This window comes from Mastigoproctus giganteus, chromosome 5, assembly GCF_048544385.1.
Source record: "Mastigoproctus giganteus isolate SK-2022 chromosome 5, ASM4854438v1, whole genome shotgun sequence".
Lineage (NCBI taxonomy): Eukaryota > Metazoa > Arthropoda > Arachnida > Uropygi > Thelyphonidae > Mastigoproctus > Mastigoproctus giganteus.
Window position 1 is genome coordinate 24,339,595 of NC_143579.1, and position 27,233 is coordinate 24,366,827.

Genomic DNA, 27,233 nt, shown 5'->3' on the forward strand with positions numbered 1-27,233 from the left:
AGAAAATTATTCCAAACTATGTACACATTTACACTGAAAAATTAAAAAAGTGTAGGGGGATGAATCATAATACATAGAAAATCATTTAATTATGAAGTAATTTATCACATTTACTGATAATGAATAGTGCATTTTTGAAGAAATAAAACAAAGCTAAATCAAAATAATGCCAAGAAGCGAGATTGGAATTGTCTCCATTCGCTCATCCTATACCACAGATCAAGTTATCAATCACTACATAAGAAATCTGGTTAATGCTTCAAAAAAAAAATTCTTAATTTCTTTTAAACCCCTATAATAAAAATTTGGAAAACTTCCCTATAGATGTGAAATAAATATTATTTTGGTCATTTAATACCATCTCAGTTAACAGCTAAACCAGGTTCAACATTCAAAAAGATCCACAATATTCCCCTTTAGGTTTGTTTGTTATTTGGTTTTTAGGAGCATTAGCAACTAAGGCCATATTGCTCCAGGATATGCAGTGGTCATTCTCTGACCTTTCCGCATTCTCCGTATTTGGTGGTGACGGGCTCGAACCCCGGTCTAATCAAAAAGCATGTGCTACGCACTGCTGCTCCTTCCCACCTGGCTATGGAGGAACCTTCCCCTTTAGGAAATTTGCTTTCTGGCACACCTAAGCAAAAATAAATTCCCAATGATATTCAAGTAATATATCTTAACTTTCGCTCTTAGATAGAGATATGCAGTGTACTTTCATTCAGATTACCAAGAGTAATCAACTTTTATAAAACATTACAGACTAAATTGCAATAATCTTCAATCCCCCCTTCTATTCTTATGACATACATACCTCTACTTTTGTTTTTTGAATAACTTCAACGTCTGTGATACAAGATTTCAAATCTGTTTTGTCATTCTCTGGCGTTCTTGATAACCTTTCTTTATTAAAAGAAGACTTAGAATGAAGGAATTTAGTGGTTTGTGGACCTGCTTTAACTTCTAGATTTTTATGACTTGTTGACTTGTTTGATTCCTATGTATAATAAAACATTTATTTCTTTGAGACAAAGCAAAAATAAGCATTAACTTTCACCACAGCTAATCACTATGTTCACATTATAACTTGATATGAATAGATCTTTAGATACTCTAAAAAACATATTCAATTTGTAGTTCATTCCACACAAAAATCTTTTGAACTGATTAGATTGACATGGTTTACAACAACATAAAAAATAATTTATTTATTTTACAAAATTATCACACAAAATATATACAAAATAAATTGCTCATCTGAAGGAGATGATGAAAAAAGAAAAGTACACAAAACACACTTTGCACCAAGTTTTTTTTAATATAGACTAGTTTTCAGCTTATTGATAACAAATATGTTAGGTACAAATACCTCAGTGTAAGAGCATAACTTAAGTACTATCCCTGCGTAAACAAATGGAGTGACATTTCTGGATCACATGTGGAATTCTGTCAAAAAAGGAGGTTATTACAAAGTGAATTAAAAAAAAAAAAAAAAAAAAAGTACGAACACCACCACATCTTACAAAATACAACAAAAGACTTCATATTTCATCTTTTCAGCAGTCCTTTATTTCAGTTTGTAATACCTTTCCTTTTTAGCTTTATGGTGCGATTCCATATGGAATAGAGAAAATTCATCAGCCCAAAAGTACTAATGTAAGGTACTAAAGTACTATCCCTATTAAATAATCAAATTATTAGTATTAGTAGCAGCAAATGATGCAAGGAAGAGTTTATAAAGCATTGGCAGAAAAAAAAAAAAATCCACATCACCTCTTCATCCCCTCCAACCTTTAGTTCAAGCGTTCCTTAAATTTATTCAAACTACCCACTTCCATACCTGATGGAAGTTTATTCCAACAATTACTCTCTGGCTGCACATCTATCCTGCAGTCATCCTTTTTTAATTTAAGTTCATATCTCTTTACATGTGTTGTCTAAGCAAGAGTAAGAATGCCATCAGCATTTAGTTTAATTAATCCATTCAAATAATTAAACAACTTGATAGGTCTCCTTGCAAGTGCCTAGTTTCCAGATGCTACAATTTTCAACTATTGAAGTCTTTCCTGAAGTCATCCTTAGCAATAGAAAGATTTCAGTTCTTCTTCTGACTAATCTTGTTGATCTTCTCTGTACCCATTCCAGCAGATCCAAAAGTATGTAGTTTCAAGTTTTGCCAACTTCTATTTTGACAACTTTCAAATCCTTATTCATTGTTTATGATTGTTTAATAGGGACAGTACCTTTGGCTCTTACATTACTTGCCTTGATGCATCTATAACTGACACAGTCACTGACAGTAAATGTGTTAGTTACAAATATAGGTAAAAATCAAAATCATGAACATGGCTAATGTTTACTGCAAAGCACCACTCTTTAACAGTTGATCACCGATCCAACTTATCTTCAGGACAACTTCGATAGGTTTCGAAAATGGTCAGAAAAATGACAGCTATGTTTTAATGCAGCATAATGCAAGATTGAATTCTGCTGTAATGGGGAATAGCAACTCCCAACCTCAATAATTTATCAAACATTTTCTTGTGGGGACAGAAAGTCATAATCCCACACATGGAATTCAGTGTCCAAATATGGAAACCACACCTAAAATGGCAAGCTTTTTTGAAAGAGCCCAAAGATGGCAAAAGGTGCCCACATTGATGAACGACTTCAAATATGTGGGCTACAGAACTTGGTAACTAGGTACCTTAGAGGGGTTCTGACTGATGTCTGTAAAGCTGGGGAGGGGGTGGATAGTAAAATGAATCAAATTGAAATGTTCACATTTATAAATGGCATAAGAACTAGGAGACAAACTAAAATTACAGGGAAAGAAGTTTAGATTGATTTATAGAAAGATGTCTTTAAGCCAGGGGACTTGTGGAATAAGCTACCACCATGGGTGACTAAGGCTAACAGCAAGTGAATTGGTACCTATATGAAGAGGGAAACATGTTTTATTTCGTTATTTTATTTTTTATTATTTTTTGTGACTGGTGCAGTAAAAGACTGGGGCTTTCATGTACTATATAGCTACTGCTGATACTAAACCAAATGCTAATTTTTATTTTAAAAACAAGTGCAAACTGTGCTATATATATATATATATATTTTTTTTTTTTATGTGGAAATATTAAATGAAGTTAATGTTCTTCTCACAATACATTAACCTTGTCACTTGTAATCTCAATTTAACAAAGACACTCATATGGTGTCTGTGTGATACTGGTTTTCGTTAAAATTATAAAAAAATTTATTTTTAGCATTTTAGCTGAATGGAAAATTGTGCTCAATTAATAAATTATGACATGCTAAACTCAATCAAAAAATATCAAATGAAAGTAAACAAGAAAATCAATAACAAAAGTTTTTATTGTATGTGTTTTTTTTTTTTTTTTTTTTTTTTTTGGAATTTAAGGTCACTGATTCCTTAAACTGACATGAGTGTCTGGATTGAAACCCAGAAAATCATGAAGTGCCTTGAAAACACTACATAAACATATATTTTTGTCAGCTGTTTTATCTGGCACAATTAAAGCTCTACAAGATTAGACACCTGTCTAGCATCTCACAGATGCCACAGAATGGAAATTGCCTAGAAAAAAGACAGATACTTTTGCTTGCCTAGTTTGTCAAATGACACAAAAAATTAAAATGTTAAGATGCCACACAAAAAAAAAAAAAAAACTAATGTCTCGTAATTCACAATATACCAAAATGAAAACAGAAAATACTGTATAACCAGTCAGAGAATATAGTTTGTCAAAAGTACACAGGTAGATTTGATTTCATTTACAAATAAAAAAATAAATAAATAAATAAAAATATTTCAAAAGTAACAACTGTCAGACAATACTAGCAATGGAAGGTTAAATTATCTATTTTTTTTTTCCTGTAAAATTAACTAATATTTGATGGATCTAATTCGCACAAAAAAAAAAAAAATTCTTTCAAAAACATGATTATGGCAAAATTATCTGTCTTTAAAAACTTAAAAAAAAAAAATACAATGATTTCTTTAATTAAAACAATACCTTATACTGTATATCATAAGATAAAAGCAAACAGAGTTTCAAAATATAATGGCATGGTTTATACTACAACTGTAAACTGTTGTTGGCATATTTCAAAAATAAGCAGTTGGGGAAAAACTACAAATATGGTCTAGAATGTGAAAATAATTATGTGAACATCTTGAGAAGGGCACGTACAACCTCAGTGTTACATTTAAATATTGCAAGGCCAAAAACTAAAAACTTGAACTAAATCATTTTAAAAAGTTACTAGAAAGGCAGACTTTTACATTTGGTATAATTGGCTGACCAGAATGATGATGTAATAGCTTCAAATTAGAAGTTTATCTGTGACTGGCAACCAATGATATTCAAATACAAGAGCCATTAAATTGGTCAATTTCTTTTTTTTTGTTAGCTAGGTCAAGCAAACATGATATAATGATTTTGACACTTGAGAGACCTTGAATTTTTCACCCTCATTCCACTGTTCTCTCAATCCCACAAAAAATTCACTCCCTAAAAACTGTCTGGGACAGTTGCCTCACATATCTCAGGGATCAATATTAGGACCCTTTATATGAAACACTGGTAAAGGATGAGTTTTTACGAGGATATAGATTCTATCACCTACACCGATGACCTGGTTTTTATTGTATATAGCCATTCCAGAAAACAACAACTTGAAGACCATACTTCTATTGCACTGATAGTTTTAAAAGGTTTAGCCCAGAAAATCATGAAGTGCCTTGAAAACACAACATAAACATATATTTTTGTCAGCTGTTTTATCTGGCACATTATTTTGCAAATCTATTTCATTTTTTCTTAAGGGTAAGCTTAGTCTTACCCTCCTCTTGTTCATTTTGGAGATGTCTACTTGTAGATATATTCACACAAAACATGCCATTTACCTTAAGAGTAAAATTAAAATCCTATATGCCAAACACAGACATGTTATTAGAGTTGGAAGTAAAAAGGGGTGCAGTTTAATATGCCACGTGAATGTGAATTCGTCCCCATTATAACTTATGCCTGTCTCCACAGGCATAAGGGTGACTTGGCACATAAGGGTGACTAATGTGGTAATCAAAAATAATTTGTTATCCATACACAGATTTGCTCTTCTGGGTATAACCAGAGCATGTAGAATAGTTTCTACTGATGCTCTATAGATTTTGGCTGGTAAGATACCAGCTGACTTGCTTGTTATTTGAGCAAGTCTTGCATATCTGACTAAGCAGGACATCTCCCAGGAGGTCTTGAGAATCAGGTTGTATCCAGCCGGTAGAATCATCTGTGTTGGTTTTCAGACCAACTAGAAATAAGAGGTACTTAAATTTAAATGATGAACAGTCATTTATGGAAAGAACACTGGAACAATTCTAATTAGGAAATGTATTCCTTCTTGCCTCTGATGACATCAGTCAATTATAACAGAAACGCCAGGTTGCAGTTTGGAATGCATCACCATTTTCTGTTGTTCCGATGTTCCATGGATCGGTGTAAGAAGCCTTGCTACCATGGCCTGTCCATGTACTTCTCTCTATCGTTGATTTCATTCCAGTTTCCTCCTCTCTTAATGACAACGGTCTTTATCATGTCCTGCCACCTCATTCTTGGTCTCTCCCTTGGTCTTTTGTCCTTTAATTGTAAATCAAAACATTCTTCTTGGCAAATGCCTCTCGTTCATCCTTTTGACATGTCTAAACCATTTCCAACAGGACCTTTCTTTATTAAAACAAGACTTAGAATGAAGAAATTTAGTGGTTTGTGGACCTGCTTTAACTTCTAGATTTTTATGACTTGATGACTTGTTTGATTTCTATGTATAATAAACATTTATTTCTTTGAGACAAAGCAAAAATAAACATTAGCTTCCTTTTTACAAAACTATCACAAAAAATATATACAAAATAAATTTCTCATCTGAAGGAGATCATGAAAAAAGATCCTGGAGTTTTTCCAACCTGAATTTTCTCCCTAATTACATCATTCCTGATTTTGTTCAACCTTGACTTTCTGGCTATGCTCCTCAAAAATCTCATTTCTGCCTGCTGTATTCTGCTTTCATCCTTTTTCCTCATAGTCCAAATTTCAGATGCATACATCACAATTGGTATGTAATAGGTCTGGTATGTGGCCGTCTTATACTTCAGTAGTATGTTCCTGTTCCAGATCAGATCTCTTGTCTGCCTGTAGAAATTCCTGCCTGCTAGTATCCTGCTACTTATTTCTTCATCTTTCACTCCAGTCTTTGTGATTGTGCTTTCTAGATACCTGAAACTGTTAATCATTTTAAGCTCTTTCCTTCCCATTGTAATGTATCCATAAGGCTCACCACTTCTCTTTATAACCATTACTTCACTCTTCTCCTGACTGAAAACCAGTCCAAATTCATTGGCCATACTAACCCACATAGCTTGCTGTTGCACTTGTTCCCTGTTCTCTCCACATATACAGAGGCCATCTGTGAAGAGCATGATTTTCATCTGGTCTTGTCCAAATTGTTTTGCCACTCTACATTGCACAGCATTCATTACAGCTATGAATAGTAGTGGTGACAGGACCCCTCCTTGCCTCAAACCTGATGTTATTTCGAAACTCTCTGTTAATCCCACCACTGGTCTTACTTTGCTCACTATGTTAGTATAGATATTCTCAATTCTCTCCACAAGATATTCCCCTATCCCCAATATGTCCAAAAATGCCATCCATAATTCTTTATTGTGTTCATAACATTTTTCCATCAGTTGCCTGATGCAGAAAATTAGATCCACTGTCGATCTGCCAAGACTAAAGCCATACTGTTCCTTGGCTATCTGATTTTCGATCGTTCCACTTATCTTCCGCTCCAACACTCTCTCATACGACTTACTCACATGTGATGTCAGTGTAATGCCTTTGGTTTTTTTTTTTTTTATTTGGTAGTTGTTGGCGCATAGGCGTCTGTGGCCATAATGCACCTTCCAAGGTTTTTGCAGTACTTTGATCCAAGCCCGAGGCGGGAATCGAACCCGCGACCTTTGGGTTGCCAGGCAGGCACTTTACCCACCTGGCTAGCCCGGTCGGCCTCTTGCTGTTGTTATTTGGTTTTTAGGAGCATTAGCAACTAAGGCCATATTGCTCCGGGGATATGCGGTGGTCATTCCCTGACCTTCCCGCATCCTCCGTATTTGGTGGTCACGGGCTCGAACCCCAGTCTAATCAAGAAGCGTGTGCTACGCACTGCTGCTCCTGCCCATCTGGCTACGGAGGCGCCACTTCTCCTGTTTCCCTTCTTGAACAATGGGATGATCAAACTTTCTTTCCAGTCCTTTGGCATCTGCCTCTCATCCCAGACATTAGTATTAGTAATGGCCGCATGGTGCAAGAAAACCATTTTTTTTTCTTTTGGCTGGTGCAACTTATGCTGCACCAGCAAAGAAAAAAAAAAAAAAAAAAAAAACAAATAAAACAATGATAAAAAAATAAATAAGTAATAATAATAATTAATAAAAGAAAAGGAAATTAAACCTATCATCCTATGCACTTCCCTCACCGGAAGGTACTATCCAAATGACCTTTGAATTTCCCCAAACTGTCAGCCTCTACCACCCATGTAGGCAACTTATTATAGTAATTTATAACTTGCTGGCTAAAATAAAACATCCTACAGTCCAATCTAAACATTTCCCCATGTAACTTGAATTTATGTCCCCTAGTTTTAGCATCATTTATAATCTTGAAAATTTCGTCCTCATTCATTTTACTGATGCCTCTCAGAGCCTTAAACACCTCAATCAAATCTCCTCTAAGGTGTCTAGTTTCCAAACTCTGCAACCCACATATTCGAAGTCTTTCTTCATAAGGATGCCCTTTTTGCCGATCTCACCAGGCGAGTTACCCATCTTTGCTTCCTTTCAAGAAGCTCAATGTCTTTCTTTAGGTGCAGTCTCCATACTTGAACACAGTATTCCAAGCGTGGTCTAACAAAAGCCTTATATAATGGGATTATCACGTCCTTATCTCTACTTGCAAAAGTTCGATAGATCATCGATAGGACACCATGGGCCTTCCTTGCAACCTGTTTACAATGCTCCGAGAATTTCATGTCTGAGAGTATCGTAACATCCAAGTCCCTTTCCTCCAGTACTGGGTTTAGTTGACCTCCACCAAGTGAATAAGTTATTTTGGGATTACTGTTTCCCAGGTGTAATACCTTACACTTTGTTGGATTAAAGCATAGCTGCCATTTTTCTGACCATTCCTGAAGTCTATCTAAGTCTCTCTGAAGAAGCTGAGCTTCACAGCGATCATTAACTACACTACCAATTTTAACATCTGCAAATTTAGACATCGCGCCCTCTATCCCTTCATTGATGTCGTTTATGAAAATTAAAAACAACAGTCATTCTAATACTGATCCTTGGGGAACCTCACTTCTTACATCAACCCAATCTGAGGAACAGCCATTTATCACAACCCTCTTCCTCCTGCCCTGAAGCCATCCTGCTATCCATCTAACGATTTTCCCAGTGATTCCAACCTGTTCCAGCTTATAAAGCAACCACTTATGTGGAACTGAGTCAAAAGCTTTGCTGAAATCTAAATAAACAATGTCGAAATTATTCCCTAAATCCAGCTCGTGAGTGACCTGTCGAAATAGCTAACCAGATTAGTTAAGCATTATTTTCCCTTTACAAAACCATGCTGAGTATCCTTCAGAATTCCATTTCTATCTAAGTGATCCTGAATTCCACCCTTGATCATAGTCTCCATGATTTTCCCTACCACTGAAGTCAGCCTGAGAGGTCGATAATTTCCCACTTCACTCTTAGAGCCACCCTAATGTATGGGAGATACATTGATACTTTTCCAATCCAACGGAATCTCCCCAGAGTCTAGTGATGCTCGCATAATTAGCCTCAATGGTTCAATGCACTCACTTGCCGCCTCCCTTAAGATTATAGGGTATATTACATCAACTCCAGGAGCCTTACTGGCCTGTGGGCTCGAAAGTTTTTTCATTAAATAATCTTGCAAAATTTCAATATCATTAATTACATATTTTTCAACTTCGCTCCCACAATTTCCCATTGCCACAAAAGGTTTTTCATTTGTAAATATTGATGCAAAATAACTGTTGAGTTCGTCTGCAACGGCAGCTGGTGTATTCAATACTATCCCCTTTCCCTTAAGTAAAAGGTCCGATCTGGTTTGTCCTGCTCTTCTTGGCATTTATATATGTGAAGAATTCCTTATCCCCCCTCTTTGCTTTGTTGGCTAGTGATTTCTCATAAGCTGCCTTTGCCTATCGAACCTTTTCTGTGGCTCTATTAATCTTGTAGGTGTTATAGGCTTCAGTACTTTTTATTGCTCTGTAACCTTTCCATGCTCAAGTAATGTGGCAACTTCACTATTCATCCAACTTGGAACCCTCCTCGTGGAGTATTTTTTTAATGGTAAATAAGCATTCAAGGCATCTGTGATTAATGTTTTAAAAGCATACCACAGTTCAATTGTATTCATTCTCTGTGCGATATCTACCCAGTTAACAGAGGCTATGTAGTACCTTAAGGCATCGTAATTTCCTTTTCTGAAATTATACCCCATTCCTTTGCCTTTTACTACTGCTACCTCTCTCATCATCATCCACCGTAGAACTCCGTGATCACTTTCTGCTACTGGTTCCTCTACTGTTAGCCCTGTTATGTCATCTGATTCATGGGTGATGAGATCTTGAATATTCTTTTCTCTAGTACTTTCCCTGACATGTTGATACAAATAATAGTAATCTAGTTGATTTAAAAATTTTGTTCCCCATGTCGAGTTTCCTTCCCATTTACTCCAATCAATTACAGGCAAATTGAAATCACTCATAATAAGACATTGATACTTACTTGCCCAAACCATTTGCATGTAGAGGCTTTCATCATAATCTTCACAATCACCTGGTCTGTAGATTACTCCTACTCGCATTATACCTTTATTATCAACTGTCTCACACCATACAGATTCTATACTAGCATGTGAAATGTCTGAATCTGGGAAAGCTATCGTCGCACTCAAGCTGCTTCTGATAAGAAGCATTACCCCACCACCCCTTCTATCTATCGTATCCTTCCTAAATACATTATACAAGCCATACTGAAACTCATCATCCCCAATTTCCGGGTGGCACCACGTCTCCGTAAGCCCTATTATGTCTGCGTTACTTGATTTAACCAGCAGTTCCGAAAGTCTGTACGTCCACACTATCCCTGCCTCGCCTAGACATACAGTCGGTATGTCCGCACTATCCCGGCCTGGCCTGGACTACAGTCTGTATATCTACACTATCCCTGCCTCGCCTGTAGCCTTCAATGAGTTTGGAATGCATGACTGTTTTTTAGTGATCAGTCATGGCCTGAAGCTCAATTTATGTAAGATGAGCTTGAAAGTTGATGACAGGTGCCCTTATGGAGAACCAGAGTCTAGTATTCATGTTATGCCGTACTGTAACCATTACATGGATCTTAGAATGAGACTGGAGATGGAGACTTCTCTAAAAACTCAGAATTTAAATATACTGTTTACTGATAAAAATACTTTTAAGTATTTTAATGATTTTGTAAAGTCTTCCAAAGGAGAGTATTAATGATTAGATAACAGTGCGCCCACCTACTTGGAAATGATAACTTTATGTATTTGATATCTATCCTTGCCCAAAGAATAAGTGATGAGTGCTCCTTCTTCTATAAAACAATTTTATTAATTATTTGATAATTAATTGTATTTTACCAGTTAAATTTAATAAAGACACCACTTAACACTACCATGTGAAGGTAATGTCACTTTGTATAAAATAGTTTCTTTTAAATAAAAAAAAAAAAAAAAAAAAAAACTAAAAGATTTGTTAATCACTAAAAGTTTCTTAGATTTTGATTTTATAATTGTATGTTTTAAGTACTCTGATGCATTCCATTACACTATATATGCTCATCCTTTTCGTATTCTAACCTAAAATTTCAAACCACATGTCCTTTCTTCCAAATTCTTAATATTCCTTTGAAATATGCAGTTAGCAGCTTACAGTGTATAGCAAGTATTGTATGTTAATACATTTAGCTGGTTTTCTATATCATATTGAATAAAATAAAGCTATATTTATTTTAATCCATACAAATACAGTGAATGTATCTTACATGTCGTGATACGAGCATGTATATATTCTTCTGTGGACCACTAAGCAACTGTTTTACTCTTTCAAGTTCCAGTCCTTTTAGGTATAAGCCATTTACCATCAAGATACAATCTCCAACTTTTACTTTTCCACTCCTGTAATGAATAAATTCAGCATTAGGAACATATTAGAACTTTTCTTTTTTCATCTTTTTTTTATATGGATGAAAGAAAAAGGTCAATATACTGACTAAACCACAGTCCATATTTTGCTTCATGCTCTGTAAACAATATTGCTTCACAAAAAAAAAAAAAAGCGATTTACTTTATTAATACTTTGTATTTAAAAAAAAAATAACAAGAGGTGAAAATCCCTGTCATTTTGCTCTGGATTCTGGCTTAGTGTCCACTGTGGACACTGAGAAAAAGATAATCATACTTGACATCAAGCCAGAATTCATACCGCCACTAAAGATGAAATAAAAACAAGAGACAGTCCTGGAGTATTAATTCAATGTAGCTAGCAATATTCTGACTACTGCCTTTTGCCCATAATAAATGCCTACAATTTAAAAAAATCTCAAAGATGTAAATGTGCAGAAAACCAATACTTCAAGAGCAAAACCAACATACTTTAAGGACAGTATGGAAATATAGGATATCCAGTGTGTATCAAATAACATATGAATCCAACCAAGGTAGAACTGTCCTATTTCACACCATACCATGCATAGGGATTGAAGAAATTAGGTATTGGCAGCTGCCTGCCTATTCAGAAGCCTCTTGTATCAGAGAAAAAAAAACAAAGATTCACTTGCAGTGGTGTCGAGAACATCATGATTGGAATAATGGAACAACGGTAGAACAATAGAAGATAGCCATGTGGTCAGACAATCTTGATTTTTTTTTTTTTTTGATTTGGTAGTTGTTGGTGCATCGGCTTCTGTGGCCATATTGCACCTCCCAAGGTTTTTGCAGTACTTTGATCCAGCCCAAGGCGGGAATCGAACCCGCGACCTTGGGGTTGCCGGGCAGGTACTTTACCCACTCGGCTAGCCCGGTCGGCCAGACAATCTTGATACACTCTGTTTTGCACTGATGGTAAGCAGAGAGCATGGCAAGAACCTCAAAGGGTTGGACCATGCTTGCTTTGTTAAGATAACCCAAGCATCTGGAGGTGGTATCAATGGTATGGGAAATGTTTTGTTGGCATGGAATCAGTCCGTTGATGCCGGTGGAAGGTCAAACATAATCAGGAGTACCCGAAATTCTTTATCAGATCTATTGTACCATGCAATGTTGCTACATTTTTATCCCAAGAATGCCGACATTATGGATGAAAATGCAACAGCCCATCATGCCAGAATCATGCAAGAATGATTCAGAGAACATGCACTGATTTCTACAATCTTCCGTGGCCTCCCACATTCACTTGATCTCAAACCTATTCAGAACATGTGGAACATGCTGGAGGGGGCTATTCAGCAACAAAGTTCTCGTCTTCAACTTTGTCACAGCAGCCACTCGATATTTTGCTGAAAGAATGGTTACAATTAGACTGATACCCACAAAAACACCTTATAGAATCCATGCCATGCAGACAGTTCCTGTCTGCATGGCATGGATTCTAAAGGTTTGTATTTTTTTTTTTTTTTGGCAGTGTGTATGTATAATTTAGTGGCTTTAAAACTAAGGCTGCTGGGGAGAGAAACAGTAATTTCTTGTTACAGGGCTCCTGTAACATTCAGGTGTGTGCCACAACTAGGCAACTGCATCTTGATTTGATTTCAGCCACAACTCATTCTGCTCATTTTTGATAGCTCTGCTATTGCCTTTTACACAAGCTCCTGTTCATCCATTTCATTTGCACTGTTCATTATATCAGGATGAATGTCCATATATTTCTGATAGGATACTGCATGTTAACCTCTCATGACCATCTCAAACTCTTAGTTAACACAACGAATAAAGTGAATCATCCCAGCTTAAAACATAAAATTCCTTTTTAAAGATTGAAAAAGCCACTGTTTAGACAAGGCAATATGGTAGATTATTATAAAACAAATAAAAACATGAGATTCAGTATATGAAACAATAAAACCATCAGATTCAATATCAACACAGATATTAAATGCGATGGATATTTATAGGTTATAAAAAAATAATTGCTGATCTTTAAATGTTATCAACTTTTGTGGTTAGCACTACTAATTTGCCATTACAATATGAAAAACTGTTAGCATATCAAAGCTGTAACGAGCAGAATAGTGCAATTAATGAAATTAGGATACTAAACCATGATATTGAGGGAAGAAGGCAAGCATACTAGTAGTAGCAGCAAATAATGCAAGAAAGCAAGCACAAAAAAAAAAAACATCCTACACACTTAACCCATCCATACCCTCCAAGAATTTATTTGTTCTTCCTTGAATTTATTCAAACCATCCACTTCCACAATAATATATAGCCTGTTCCAACAATCAACCACCTGCTGGCTGAAGGCAAACTTACACACATCTATCCTGCAACTAACCTTCTCAACTTATATTTATGCCCCTCATGTGTGTCGTCTCAGCAAGAGGAAGAATGCCATTCACATTGAAGCTTACTCAATCCATTCAAGGTCTTAAAGGTGTTAGGCACCTGCAGGGTTAGGTACCCTGCAAGTGCCTAAACCCTGCAATTTGCACTACTGAAGTATTTCTAGGCAAGAGCACCTTTTTATTCCCTTCACTAATCTCGTTGTCCTTCTCTGTACCCATTCCAGCAGATCTACATCCATCATAAAGTGAGGCCTCCAGACCTGTATACCTTAAGATGTAGCTTAACAATGGCCTTGTACAAAGAGATAATCACCTCCTTATCCCTGCTAGCAAAGTTTTTGTATGCCATTGACAAAACCCCATGAGCTGTCCTGGCAGCATGTCTGCATTACTCAGAGAATTTCTTATCTAGCTGCATAATTACCCTGAGGTCTTTTTCATTTTACACTATCCTGAGTGTAATACCACAGTTGATAAGTTACTCTGGGATTACTGCTACACATATGCAGAACCCTGCATTTATCAGTCCATATACTTTGAGATTAAGCCTGATATACCTTCATCAATATCATTAATAAATATTGAAAACAACAATGGGCCCAGCACTGAACTCTAGGGACTCCACTAATAACATCAGTCAATGAAGAGTAGTGCCCATTGATAACCACTCTGTCTTCTTCCACTTAACCATCCCTTTATCCACAGCAGCAGTAACTTGCCCTTAATGCCATATTGCTCGAGTTTATACAGCAATCTTATGTACAACAGTATCAAAAGCCTTCCTGAAATTCAAGTATATGATATCAAAATTGTTTTTTTTTTTTTTTGTTTTTTTGTTTTTTTTGCATCCAGTTCCTTGGTCACAACATCATAGTAATGTATAAGATTTGTTAAGGGACAGGCTTGTTTAACCAATCCATTCTGTGGCTGCAGTATTACTGCATTCCAGACCAGATGGTCCTGCATTACTTCTTTAACCAGTTACTGCATTATTTTCCCTGGAAGAGATGTTAAGCTAACAGATCTATAATTGCTCATGTCACCTTTTGATCCCCTTTTATGAACTGGGGATACCTTTGCACATCTGCAGTTCACAGGGGCCTCCCCTGATGCAACTCTAGGAAATATATACAAAATGTGAGTTGGCACACTACTAAGAATTATTTGGCAAATCTTATGAAACAATGTGATGCCTAATCAGACAGAAACATGCAATGATGAAGCTGAGTGGTCAATATGAAGTAGTACATACATTTGAGTTGACTATGGTTTGAATCCATGTGACCACAAAATACAGTTAATGACAATATTCTTGTTAAATGTGTAGTTTTAAACACCATATATCCTCTAGGCATGATCTATGTTATCATGCCAGAAAATAAAGTTTTTTTAATAAAAATTTTAAAAATGTTTATATTCCTACTAGTGATGCAAAAGGGAATTATATAAGATTGAAGCTTTAAAAATAATATAATTCCATATATAAATATTATTATGGAGAAAAACAATATTGAAAATACCACAAAAAATCCAATATTCTTTCCTTGAAACTGCTTGAATTGGAAGGAAAAATAAAAAAGAAATAACATGGATTGATCAACCCCTTAGATTATACATATACAGGGCTGTAGTGGAGGGTATACACTGTATATCCTCTGGATTTTTTTTTTTTTTTTTTTTTTTTTAGGTAAATAGCATATACCTTCTGGCTTTCTATTCTATGCGACTGATGTGAATTCGATTAATAAGCCTGCTATGCACAGTATACTCTTTGCTTTTCGTAACATTCATAGAATTTACCTTCTGCTAATTTTACGACTACAGCACTGTACATATATGGAAACTAGAAAGCATCAGGAAACAACTGCAACTTTAGACCCATAATTAGGAATACAAGTGACTCTTCTAGATAAATTTTTTGATAACTTGTAATACAAAAATCTTCAAATTTTACTAACTGAGGAACTGCAGATAAAAACGAAGCATATCCAATGTTGACAAAACAAATTTATAAAAGTAATACAAATTAAAATTATTTTTTGAAGATCAACACTTGGTTTATTTGCCTTTTGACTGTAAAGGCAAAATTTCACACCAATAATGAGGATTATATTTCATTATTGTTGTATAATTGAAGTAACATCTTAATTCTTGAATAAACACGCACATTAAAGCACACAATATTACTGTACTAGGTTCTGACATACGCTATTATTACAGCTCTAATATGTAAGTTTAGACATACTAATTCAGGTCACAAACATTATCTATCTGCCAGAGCTAACAGGATACAATGCACCCATACAAAAAACACATAATTATAGGTCTTGAATATTTGCACAAAGAGAAATTGCCATTTCTCTATAATTCCTAAAAAGAGGTTAGGTAACTGACATGCTTCAGTGGGCAGATATTCAAGAATTCTCAAAAGATCATTACAAGAAAATTCTGATAGTATTCCAACATATTTTGCAGTTAAAATTGTAATGACTGAAATGTATGATTTCTGTACAAGTGCACCATGTAATAGAATGTGGCACATCCAATAGGGAACAATCCCCACACCACCCAGAGTTTGAGTAAACTGGAACAAATATTTTTATGATATCAAGTTGCTGTAAGGCAACTATCCACGTTGTATGTATGCCATACAAAGGCTGGTTAAAAATTCAAGATGAATTCAAACCAAATTTTTCATGTTCTGTCAGTTACATGTATCTTCATTGTTATATCACCATCCCCCAAGAAATATATCACCATTGTTATATCACCCCTCAGAAATATATCACAATGGGTACATCGCCCTAACCAATATACGAAATCAAGTATTTGATGCAATTGCAGGAATGACCGTCACTGTAAATCAAGATATTATAAGCACCATAATAAAACAGTTTTGTATGTGTTTTTAACACTATGGGTATATATGATTAAATCCAAATGTTGGCAGATTTTCCCTTCCTAACTATTTGATTATTTTAATACAGAAACTGGACAAAGTGATATGAATGAGAGATATAAAAAAAAAAAAAAAAAAAAAAAAAAAAATATGACACCAGGAATGGAATTTATTGATTAATTAAATCAATTAACAACTGAATATTAAACTGAAACCTTATTTTTGACCTTTATATTACCCCATCTTTAATTAATTTGATAATTAAATATTTTTGAAAATTAGACTTTTTTCAAAAAATATTTGAGAATGAGTGCTGGTAAGCTGTTGTTTGTTTGTTATTTTGGCTTTTAGGAGCATTAGCAACTAAGGCCATATTGCTCCGGGGATATGCAGTGGTCATTCCCTGACCTTTCTGCATCCTCCATATTTGATAGTCACAGGCTCGAACCCCGGTATAATCAAGAAGCTGCTCCTTCCCACCTGGCTACGGAGGTGCCCAGTGCTGATAAGCATTAGGAATTAGTGCTATAGTCAAAAGTTTTGTATTATTCTTAATAAAAAATCCACATGCAAGGTAGTACTTTAAATTTTACTCAACAGTATGCTGGATTAGGTCAGCTTGTAATTTATTAACAACATTACAGAGTAAGCAGTTTGTCTTATTTAAGTGCTAGTTTTGTTCTTGAGCTGGACAAAAGTCAGATTAATTCTGTAGCTCACAGATTCCCTCTTCCTAAAACATTTTTTAATCAAAATTATAGCAATACTAGCAGCACTGTGGATTAATTCTATTATCAAAAATAGTCTAGAGTAGGATCTGTACAAAATAGACAGCATAGAGCAACAAATGTTAACCTTTGATTTTAAATAAATGTAAAAAATTTAACAAACTAAAACTTCTAGGTCTATTTTGATAAAACAAAGTAAATGCTGTATTTCTGGTAGAAATAGCAATGTATACTAATGTACAGGGTGATACAAATTAAAATTAGTCTATTCAAGTGCATGAGGAAAAGCAAGTATTCCGCATTTGATGAAATGCACTTACTCAAACATTTCTACCATTCTTTGAAAACATGAAGGCTATTTTGACATGCATTTGAGAATTGCCTCTAATGTCTTTACAACTTTTGATGGATCGAAACGTTTTCCTTTGCAGCTCCTTTAACTTTGGAAATAAAAAAATAAAATAAAAAATCACAGGATGCAAAGTCAGAGCTGTAAGACGAGAAACACATCTGATATTAATTCTAGCTAAGTACTTGATGACAGTATGAGCAATGTGAGGTCTCACATTGTCACGATGTAGCATCCATCCACCTGCATGCAGTTGTAGTCATTTGTGACAAATATCATCTGTGAAGTATGTAGTACAGTACTGTAGCAAGGTTCCATAACAGTCATATAACGTAGAACATGCTGGTAAACCATTCCTTGAATGGTTTACCAGTGTCAAAAAAGAGGACTATAACCTTTCCTGCAAAAGTCCCAACTTTTTTTAGTGTTGGCACTGACGTAGATTTCTAAACAGAACTTTGTTGCTTAATCTTTGGGTTTAAATGATGAAGCCCTGTCTCATCTGCCGCTATCACCTTGTGCAGAACCTCACCATCTTCAGTAGTCATCCATTGCAACTCCTGACAAACCTCCATGCAAACTTGCTATTGCTGCAGTGTGAATAGTCTTGGAACCCAGCAGGCACAAACATGCCACATGCAAATGATCGTGGAGAATACCATGCGTGCTTTCTACTGATATTCTCAACATCTCTGCCAGTTACCTTACTGTTATACAATGATCTTCTCTCACAATTACAGAAGCAGTGGTTATGGTTTCTGTGGTGACAGATGCGATTGGAGCTCCAGGACTGCCAATTTTTCTGATTGAATCACATCCCTCTTTAAATATTTTAAATCACCACAAGCTGTGCTATATGGAAGAATAGATTCACCATAAGCCTTTTAACATTTCACACACTTCAATTGATGCTGTTTTCAGATGGAAACAAAATGTGCAAGAAACGCATAGTTCCACGTGTGTCGTGTCCATTGTTATGTATGCAAAACTGAACAGGCATAAACTTGACTGAAAGCCTAGATCACACCATGCACATGAGTCAACTGCATAGTTGCTATGTGATGCAGCTTGGTGTGGCCTTAAATTTTGCAGCTTAGCTAGAAACAGCAAGTAGTAGTTGTTTATGAAAAATTATGATCATTCTTTAATAAACAGCTTTCATATACAGTATTTACACTCTTTCAAAGTTAATACATATATAGTATTTTTGAAGTGAATACAGTACGTCACTTATTGTAATCAACAGATGTTATCATTCATGTAATGTTCTCACTTCTATGAACTCCCGATCAGACATTATTATTTATTATTATCCATAAGGTGCAAGGAAGTCTGAGGCTTTTGCTGCACCAGCCAAAAAAATTTGAGTTACCCTGAGAGAGAGAGAGAGAGAGAGAGAGAGAAAAATCAAAAGTCAGAAATAGAAGAGAATCACCAAGAAAGAGAAGAATGATGATATCCAGCTCAGGACCCTGGGTGCACCAAACCCATACTCACCAGATGTGTGAGCCCCAGGGGTTAAACATAGTAATACACAGAAAAAAAAAAAAAACTATGTTCATTGTAATCAGTGCTTCAGTTTATGTTATCACTTTTATCTCAGCTAATGCCAAAAAGAGGCTGTGCAAGTGAGGCTGAGTCATGAAATTAGTGATGTCATAATTACAGATTATTAGAAAAACCTTTGAGAATAAAAGCAATTAAGGCTCCTGGAGTTGATGGCATATACCCTGTAGTTTTGAGGGAGAATGCAAGGGAATGTATTGAACCACTGAGGTTAATTATGAGGGCATCTTTAGCCTCAAGGGAGATTCCTTTGGATTGGAGAAGTACCAAATGTATCACCAATACATAAAAAACAGTTCTAAGAGCAAAGTTAGTAACTACAGACCAGTCGGTCTGATTTCAGTGGTAGGAAAATTTTTAGAGGCAATGAAATCCAAGGACATTTAAGCAGATATAGGATTCTAAGGCCACATAACATGGCTTTGTTAAAGGAAAATCATGTTTAACTAACTTAGTAGACTATTTTGACACAGTTACTCATGAGCTGGATTTAGGAAACAATTTCACCATAGTTTTTTGGGATTTTAGCAAAACATTTGACTCTATCCCTCATCAGAGGTTACTGTATAAGCTTGAGCAGGTTGGGATTACTAGTAATATTCTTAAGTTTGTGTAACGTCAGGAGCAGGGTCCCTCAAGGATCAGTCCTTGGACCACTGCTGTTTCTCATTTTCATAAATGAAATCGATGAAAGGATAGAAGACATGATGTCAAAATTTGCCGATTATGTAAAGATTGGCAGAGTCGATAATGATCAGTGCCAAGCAATGCTCCTTCAGGATGACTTGAACAGACTTCAGAGGTGATCAGAGAAGTGGCAGCTATTATTATTATTAACCATATGGTGCAAAGAAGCTTGAGGCTTTTGCTGTACCAACCAAAAAAAAAAAAATTAAGTTACCCTGAGAGAGAGAGAGAGAGAAAACAAGAGAGTCAGAAGTAGAAGGAAATCACCAAGAAAGAGAAGAATGATAATATCCAGCCCAGCTCAAGACCCTGGATGTGCCAAGCCCATACTCATCAGATGTGAGCCCCAGCTGCTAAATGCAAGGTATTACACTTGGGGAATAGCAATCCCCCAAATAAATTATACTGTGGAGTTGAATTAAAAACAGTACAGAAAGAAAGGGATCTGGGAGTTATAATAAGGGTAGATATGAATTTTTCTGAGCACTGTAAACAAGCAGCCAGTAAAGCCCATGGTGTCCTGTCGATGATTTATCGAATGTTATCCTGTAGAGATAGGGAAGTCATGATCCCACTGTATCAGGCAATTGTAACACCACATTTGGAATACTGTGTTCAAGTATGGAGACCTAATTTGAAAAAAAAAAAGACAGAGCTTCTTGAAAAGGTCCAAAGACCGGCATAAATTCAAATTCATGAAAGGCAGTTGCAGAATAGATATGTGTAAATTTGCCTTTAGCCAGCAGGTGTTTGATTGCTGGAACAAAACTTCATTCTGTTGTTGTGGAAGTTGATGGCTTAAATAAATTCAAGGAAGAACTGGACAGACTTTTGGAGCAAATGGATGGGTCAATATTAGCTTACTTTTCTGCATCATATGCCTTTACAAATGCTAATATCACCACAATTTCTGCCCATGGTTTTGAATCTTTCTTTCCAGTTTAGAATGATCTTTCGACGATAGAAAGTGTGTAGTATTTGCTTACATAAGGGTTTTTTCGGACAAATAAGCATACAATAGTCGAAAAAATTAGGAGAATCACTGCACAATCCATTGGACAATCTACCATATCGATATCCACTGTAGCTGCAATGACAGCACAAGTAAATTACTAAGTTGTCCAGCAAATCTTGACCATGTTGCAGACTTGTCAATTATGGTAGTGAAACACATGAAAATGCCATCTCAAAGATTTCTCCCAATCTACTGCTTGGAGGTTCATCAGGATACTGAACAGTTACACCACACCAAGTTGCAGCATGGCTTGTGTGTAACAAGTGTCATTAGCAAGATACAGAATCGGTTACAAGAAATCTCGACAGTGCACGTCAGGGTCTTGTACCAACAACAAATCCAAGGCAAGATCACTGTCTTTAGACTAAAGCAGCCTGAAGTGGAATTCTAGTACACTTCTAGCGTAGTGTGGAAGAGGATCCCAAAACAATCCCGTGTACATTTATGAACAATCGGATCAGTGGCATTAATCTGTGGTCAGGAAAAGACCCCGACTGCACACAGGGCCTGCCCCAAACAGACCTATTCAACCGGTTTTGTTGAACAGGTTGAACATTCAAATGGTCTAAATAATAATATCATCTGCGTCTTTTCCCGCACTTCTATCAACAAGCCTACCTATTGATTATTGGTTCCTACTATTATTTATTCGTGTTCCTATTTTTATGAGACGACTGCAATTGTTAAACAATATTGTTGATTATTCGTATTTAAAATATATTTGTTCAGTATAATATAAAATTTAATTATTTCTGTCACTGTAAAATTTGAAAAATTAAAAAAAAAAAAAAATATCACTATTACAACCACCTCCCATAAAAGTTTTGCATAGGACCCCGCAAGTAATTCTTGAACAGGGCCCCGGAAATTTTGGGGACGGCTCTGACTGCACACAGGTAAGGAGATAAGATCACATGACTGTGATCCTTCCCTATGCTAGTGTTGTAGGAAGAGTTCATCCTGTCGGATGATGACACTCGACCCCAGAGCGAACAGCTGATCAAGATGAGCATATTGCCCGTATGGATTGGTCTGCTCCTTTGATCCGAATCCCATTGAGCATGTTTAATAAGCTCAAAGAACAGGACTGTTTGGACTATCCTGACAGTTAATCAGGGTTGTCGAGAGCCAGCACAGACCTGTAGCAAACAGCCTCAACCCCATAAAGAATTGAGGTGCAGCTCCATCCTTCACAATGTTCAGGCATTGAGAAGTTGACTTGCCTGTTTCCCTGCCATTTACCTCACTTTCACTAAATCAGCTGGAAATAGCACTTACAAGCAATTGATTCTGCAAGAATTCATTCAACACCTTGAATTTTATTGATGCATCAGCTCCCTGCAACTTCCCTTCTCCATGCTGACCTGGATACCCTTCTCATCTAGGTGGGATTTAAGTGTAAACCTTGGCACAATACAAACTCTGACCATCTCTCCCAAATAGGATCTGCTGACTGCAAACTCTCCATCTTGGGATTTATGTGCTGTCGTGCTAACCCCTTCTAGGGGACAGGATTGGTACTTGCCATGTGGGATTCATATGGAACTCCCATAGGAACAACTGTCTCCCATGACTTTCTCCCCTGAGGTCAGTCCCCTACCCCACTACTCCTGTTTCCATCTCTATTTAACTATATTCTAACCCATCTTCTTCACTATTTCCTTACACACTGCTTCCAAACTTTTTTTTTTTTTTGGTCTCTGTCAGGAAGCTTTGGCAACCTTGAGGCCAGCCAGAGTATAATGGGCAGCCTGGCTCACCTCCCAGTGGTGGTGGTGGCAAGCAACATAGGGTCCCACTAGAAGGCCCTACAGCCAAGTAGCCAGAGACAACAACGGAGCATAACACTACTCTGACACAAACAGACATTACACATTTTCTGCCTTTTACAGAGGTTCTGTACTTCTCCACAAAGCACCATGGCAGAGAAGTGGGGAACCACCAGTGGCACCTAACACAAAAACACTATGCATCAGGTGCTAACATGTTTGGCAGTTGTTGGAGGCCATGCTAAAGTTACTGTTAGTGCCTATTATTATTATTATTATTATTAGCCTTAAGGTGCAAGGAAGCCTGAGGCTTATGCTGCACCAGCCAAAAAAATTTCCCATGTTACCCTTGAGAGAGAGAGAGACAGAGTCAGAAGTAGAAGGGAATCACCAAGAAAGCAAGTAAGAGAATATCCAGCTCAGGACCCCTGGGTTTGCCAAGCCCATACTCACCAGATGTGAGCCCCTGGGGTCATACTGTCCACAAGGGTGACAAAAACTGTACTTATAAGCTTACTGTACATTGCCTTTGCCATCCCTTATAACAAGCCCTCTGCTGATCCGTAAGTTTGTTCTGACATTCATGCAGCTAATTCAACTTACTCTACAGGTCTTCAATCATTACTTATTATGCGAGAGGAACTATCATCGGTGGTAAAAAAAATATTAAAAAACTTCTAAATGTCCTTGGCTGGATCTCCTGTGAAATGTTTTCATATTTAAATTTCATAAGTTAAAGCCACAGATATTTCTCCTGTTATTTAACAAGCATTTACAGGAAATGCATCTTTCCAGTCGTATGGAAGACTATCATTTTAAATCTTATCAAAAAATACAGCATGTACCCTGTAAGCATGAAAGATGTTTAGGAAGCATACACTTCAGACTGTAGTTACAACATTTTATACAATTCGATAGCAGACGACGAAAGAAAATCAAAACCGTTTAAATTTTTAAAATCGAACAGCTAGAACCAAAGTTATGAACGATATAACGTTTTATGCTCACGCCCGCTACTTACTCTACCGAATCAACGCTAGTGACTGAGTTAGCGTCAATAGAATAATTTAGGAAGCGTCGTCATTTTCGTCTCGAATTTTCGTTATAACTCGGTTTTACTTCAGTCCGAAAAATTTAGTATGTGCTGCCAAAGATATTTTCACATCAAAATAGACAAACTTCCTTCAGATGCTAAATTATACAGACAGTGCTTTGCTTGCTAACTTAGCAAAGCTTTCAGAACTCTCATGGCCGTCAGGATTCTTTTCCTATTTCAGAGACAGGACCTTCTTTCTCCAAAACAATGTGGCTTCTGCACTGGCAGGTCCTATGAAGACGCAATGGCTGATTTCATTGTTCATATTGAAAATTACAGTGCCAAATACGAGTTGGCTATTTAAGTTGACCTCGACAACGCCCGGAACGTTTTCGGTCGGCAGGCAACTATTCAATTTTATTAGTTAAGTAGAAGTTACTTTACTAACAGGAAAAATGGTCGTAAAATCAAAACTTCAACAGGTTTCCTGAACTGTGACTAGGGGTTTCCCCAACGATCTGTTTTGGGCGTCCCATATCTGGAATGTGGTCCTCAATGCCTTGTTGATTCGTACCTTTGATAATACAAAAATTATAGTATATGCTAATGACCTTACCATCATTATTGGTAGTAGGTCGCACTGCCTTCTAGGTTCAAGCATCCATTGTTCTCTGACAGTGCCACTGGACGAAACTACATTGACCATTATTCCATCTGAAAACCAAGATAATCATCTTTAAAGGCAAGCTGGACATTAGTAAACCCCTCAAATCAAGATAAACGGACATCGACTACCATTGGGAACAGAAGAAAATACTTAGGCATAATAACTGATTACAAATTAAATTTCGGTTCTCATCTTCATTTATCTGCTAAAATAAAATCATTTAGTGATTCTTTAATCTGGATTTCTAGAACTGATTGGGGGTCTTTCTCGAAAAACTCTATTAAGCTGTATTACCAAGCTGTTTTCCTCCCCGTGGACACTTTTGCAGTAGGTGCGTGGTTCCATAGGGTAAGCACCACGAAATTTTAAATGAAGCTGATGTCACTTCAAAGAAGCATGCCTCTTGCCATCCTCAGAGTCTACAGGGCAATCTCTACAGTTGCTCTTCAAGTTCTTGCTGGTACTTTACCAATAGACATAGATCTGTACTTTACTTTTCTTGGACTTTCTTACCGAATAAGAAAACAAATTTTATCTAATACTTGTATCATAGGCATACAACTACTGTAGATACAAATGATGCCATTAAAAAAAGAAAAAATAAATAAATGTTGGGATGAAGTGATAATTATATGGCCGACAAGATGGGATACTTCCACCTTAGGCACTGTAACCAGACGTTACTTTCTTCCTTTCCTAAACAGAAAAAATAAAAAAAAATGGTTTAAGAGTATGAAGACTTTTTTTTTTTTTTTTTTTTTTTTTTTTACTGGCCACGGTTCCCTAAATAAATAGTAAACTGTTCCAGCTCCGACTTCACCGTACAGATCTTTGTCTTTGTGGGTGTAAAGAAGATTGGAAGCATGTCTTATTTAATTGTATTTATTATAACTAACTTATAGCTAAACTAAGGACTTCAATTGGTGACTTAGCTCTGGATTATGATACTTGTCTACTTCAAGACCAGAATACCTTCAACACTTTGCTATTGAATTTTAACAGAAGGAAACTCTCCTATAGTTAAATTTGGACGCTTTAGATAACTGACTCAAACTATTTGCGAGTTAGTATGCATTGGGTGAGATTGCTGGTATCTACTGATCTTGCACTCCGCCAATGGATGCAAGATTTTTATTTTTTACGATTTTTTTTATAATTCAATTTCATTCATTTATTTTATTATTATTTTTTATTTATTGCTTTTATTTATCTAACTGTTATTTTATTTAATTTTTTTTTTCTTAAACTTAGTTGTGACATGCCTTCCTGGTGGCAAAGTTTCCCAAAACAACTAAACAGAACGCACACATTGCACAAACACAACACTACACACATTTCTTGCCGATTCACACAGTTCTGTCTCAACACGTTTTACCACGGAGTAGTTGAACTACCGTTATGGAGCCATCCTACATAACACACTATACATATCTACATGTCTTTTCCGAGTCCGAGAGGATAGCAAAATGGTTATAATTACAATCAAGGGACTTTTTTTCTTTTAACTCCGTGGCTGAATTAGTTGACCTCAGGCGTGGACAGCAAGGTTCCCCCCTCAGAAACAATTATTCCTTCAACTACATCACGAGGTATTTATTATTATTATTTGCCATATGGTGCAAGAAAGCCTGGGACTTATGCACCAGCCAAAAAAAAAAAAAAAAAAAAATTCCCGAGTTACCCTGAGAGAGAGAGCGCACCAAGAAAGAATGATGATATCCAAACTCAGGACCCTGGGTGTGCCAAACCCATACTCACCAGATGGGAGCCCCTATTTTTGCATATCATATTCACAAAAATATCGTTTGCACATTGTATGATCCCTAATTATTTCGAGCAGAATTTCAATGGCAGAAAGTAGTTCCTTATTTCTAATTAAACGTGTTCGCAGTTTAAGTTAAGCAATTTTTTTTACTATCTTTAAAAATTATTATTCATAGAAAATTCAATTAGCTTTAGGAACTAGTTTTCCTTTTCATCATTATAAGTTTGTGTGATTAAACAAGTTAATTTTGCCAAAGTGGTTTTAATTTCCTTTTTTTTCTTCTCTTGCATATTTTAGAATTCGAATCGCTGTTTTAGAAATATTTTAAAGTGGTTTTGGAATAAATGGTTTGTAAATAATCACTTAACATTTTAGTTGTGTCAATAAACAAATTAAAAAAAAAATTATCCTTTGGCACTGTTTTAATTAAAAGGATAGTTTTGTGCTGCCAAACTACTAATCAGTACAATCCACGTAGTTGCATTACCTAACCAATCTCCTGAAGTGTCGAATTCAATTCATGGCATTTAACTCTAAATCAGTTTTCAGATTTTAAGAAATCAGAAATTTTACCTCGAAAACTTTCCAAATCCTGTTCGCGATTTAAAATATGGAAGTACTGTACAGGTTTTTAGTCTCACAAAAGGAAAGCCGACCGGGCTAGCCGGGGGTGGGTAAAGTGCCTGCCTGGTAACCCAAAGGTCGCGGGTTCGATTCCCGCCTCGGGCTTGGATCAAAGTACTGCAAAAACCTTGGGAGGTGCATTATGGCCACAGAAGCCTATGCGCCAAAAACTACCAAAAAAAAAAAAAAAAACAAACGGAAAGGGTCTTAGGGAGATGCGAGTTTCTTTACAAAAAATTCTTAAATTTCCTCATTAACTTTCATTACAGCAGAAAACATTTAAAATTTTTAATGAAAAAACAATGTGAAATGCTCATCAAAATATCCTATATCACGGTTTTATTTTTCAAAAGCATTAGGGCATCTAAAATAGATTTACCATTTTCTGGGTCATGCGCATTCCAACGTCAGAAAAGAAGAAAATAATAC

At 36.2% G+C, this 27,233-nt stretch overlaps 1 protein-coding gene across 1 annotated transcript in view; it reads right to left on the reverse strand.

Annotated features, from left to right (window-relative positions):
• Positions 1-27,233, reverse strand: part of LOC150085242 (uncharacterized) — a 159,558-nt gene that overhangs the window by 63,523 nt on the left and 68,802 nt on the right. Inside the window, exons 3-4 of the mRNA XM_090373111.1 lie at positions 11,180-11,312; positions 815-997 (exon numbers count right to left, since the gene is read on the reverse strand). Coding sequence (XP_090229237.1) covers positions 815-997; positions 11,180-11,312 — 316 coding nt within the window. The remainder of the gene's footprint in view (positions 1-814; positions 998-11,179; positions 11,313-27,233) is intronic.